We start from the raw sequence: 2500 nt of genomic DNA, 5'->3' as shown, positions 1-2500 counted from the left end.
TCTGTCTGTGCCAGTGTGTGGTGTGTCTCCCGACTATCTGCCTGTGTGTCTATGGTGATAATTACTCCTGTTGTCGCAACCTATGCATGATGCGGGTCATATTGGACCTTGCCCAAGTGTCAACCCAATCACTCACGCGCACGCGTGCTGTGTACTTACTTGCTCGACAACCAGCCATTGCTGTTATTGAGGCACCCCCACTGCCAACGACAGAAAGCTTCGTGTTTCCAGATGGCTCCAAGTACATTGGCGGGTTTCAGATCTCGGAGCGCAAGTTTGTGGTGCGCGAAGGCAAAGGGTTGATGAAGTTTGCCAACGGAAGCATTTACGATGGCGAGTGGTCCAACGACAAAATGCACGGTCACGGTGCGTCTGCATCTGTGTCTGTGTCTGTGCCTGTGTGTGTTTGTGTATCTGTGCCTGTGTGTGTGTGTGTGTGTGTGTGTGTGCACGTGTGTGTCTGCGTGTATCTGTGTGTATGTGTATGTGGCTGTCCCTTGGCTGTCTCTTAGCTATTTGTCTGTCTGTCTGGCTCTGTCTGTCTGGCTCTGTCTGTCTGCCTGTCTGTCTCTGTTTGTCTGTCTGTCTGCGTGCGTGCATTCTTACTTGTGTCGTCATGGACTGTTCTTGCGTCCATGTCTGCGCGAATGTGTTCTATCTTCTTTCTTCACCTCGCCGGGCAATTATTGCCTCAAATTTTTGACACTCCTGCCAAGCAGCAAGAACACCCTGTTTCCCTTTCACTGTACCGGCTGCTCTGCTACACACGCTCACCTTACACGCTGGCTGACTTGTTTCTGTCGTTTACATTTGTTCGTTCCAATCGTAGGCAAGCTCACCTTGTCGGATGGGACACAGTATGAGGTGTGCGCGCGTGTGTATGTTTGTGTGTGTGTGTGTGTGTGTGTGCAATATATGTGCGTGTCTGTGTGTGTGTGTGCAATATGTGTGTGTGATATGTGCGTGTGTGCGTGTGATATGTGTGTGTGATGTGTGCTTGCCTGCAGCTTTGCATGCGAGCTTGCCTGTACCCTTTGTGCACACGTGTGCTCAGGCTGTTTGCTACCACTGACATGTAGGGAAGTTTTGAGAACGGGGAGTACAGCGGCAATGGCACCCTCACCCTAGCTAACGGAACCACATGCTCAAGCACATTTGCAAACAACACGTATGTCTTTTCTTCTTGCTGCTGTTGCTGCGTGCATGTGGACGTGTGTTGTTTCATCTACGTAGGTTTGTGTGTGTGTGTGTGTGTGTGTGTGTGTGTGTGTGTGTGTGTGCGTGTGTTGTATGATGGAGGGTTTGATGATGCGGAGCACACCGCTCTGCTGTGGTTTTGCGGGGAGTGGTCTGCCAACACCATCTCGTTCCCCCGCCCCCTCACTTCCACAACAACCCCTGCATCGCCACCCTCTCCACCATCCTCGTCGCGGTTACTGTGCTTTGGGTACAGACCTGTCGGAAACACGACGTTGGTGGATGCTGCCGGGAAGAAGTGGGTTGCCGTGTGGGGTGAGGGCACAGGCGCCTTCAAGCCGTGCTTGTGAGTGTGCGTCTGTGTCTGTGTCTGTGTGTGTCTGTATCTGTGTGTGTGTGTGTGTGTCGGTGTGTCGGTGTGTGTGTGTGTCTGTATCTGTGTGTGTGTGTGTGTCGGTGGTGGTGTGTCTCTTCATCTTTCTTGCCCAATTCCTGCGGCTGCTGCGGCTGCTGTGAACCCAGACACACACCTTTGCTGTGTACCAACTGTAACTGCATTCGCTCTTGTTCATAGCCCTCACTTCTTCTCGCTTCCATTCGTTCCGTAACTGCAATTCCTTCCCTTTGAAGAAACACTCACTCGATGGCTGTTTCGTTCACGCTGTTCATGCAAGCGCGTGGAGAAACGACACGGAGATGGGGGGGGGGGAAGAGAGGAGAGTACATACACACACACACACAACACACACACACACACAATTGCACACACAACACACACACACACAATTGCACACACACACACACACACACACACACACACACACACACACACACACACACACACACACACACACACACACACACTTTGCGGGTGCGTTGTCTGCAGTTCATCGCCACGCACATGAAAGTGTGATGACATCATCGCAGCGGGGCAAAACGTGCAAAACACGAATAATTCGCCTTCTTTGGGCTTCCAGCAGCGGAAAAGAACAACGCATCGCACCCAACACTGCATGCAAAGGAAGGACAGCGTCGCCCGTTCACGAACACCAGACCAGAATGAACACAGCCTTCACGAGCAGCAGCAGCACATTGCTGCGGCAGCCTCCCCCCCCCAAGTTGTTGTTGAGGAGATGGTATAATATTTTAGCACACAAACACACAACACAACACAAGGCCACCATCGCTACGCTACACACAAAGCGACACACACACACACACACACACACACACACACACACACACACACACACACACACACACACACACACACACACACACACACACACACACACACACACAC

The 2500-nt window shown here is 51.9% G+C and overlaps 1 protein-coding gene across 1 annotated transcript in view; it reads left to right on the top strand.

Moving 5' to 3' along the window:
• Positions 1–1595, top strand: part of PTSG_10979 (uncharacterized protein) — a 1981-nt gene extending 386 nt beyond the window's left edge. Inside the window, exons 2-5 of the mRNA XM_004987849.1 lie at positions 175–366; positions 830–864; positions 1080–1168; positions 1454–1595. Of these exons, the coding sequence (XP_004987906.1) occupies positions 175–366; positions 830–864; positions 1080–1168; positions 1454–1547 (410 nt within the window). The 3' untranslated portion in view covers positions 1548–1595. The remainder of the gene's footprint in view (positions 1–174; positions 367–829; positions 865–1079; positions 1169–1453) is intronic.
• Positions 1596–2500: the final 905 nt, after the last annotated feature.

The sequence above is a fragment of the Salpingoeca rosetta genome (assembly GCF_000188695.1).
Source record: "Salpingoeca rosetta unplaced genomic scaffold supercont1.40, whole genome shotgun sequence".
Classification (NCBI taxonomy): domain Eukaryota; class Choanoflagellata; order Craspedida; family Salpingoecidae; genus Salpingoeca; species Salpingoeca rosetta.
Note: the sequence above shows the minus strand (reverse complement) of the source record. Positions and strands in the feature narration are given on the sequence as shown.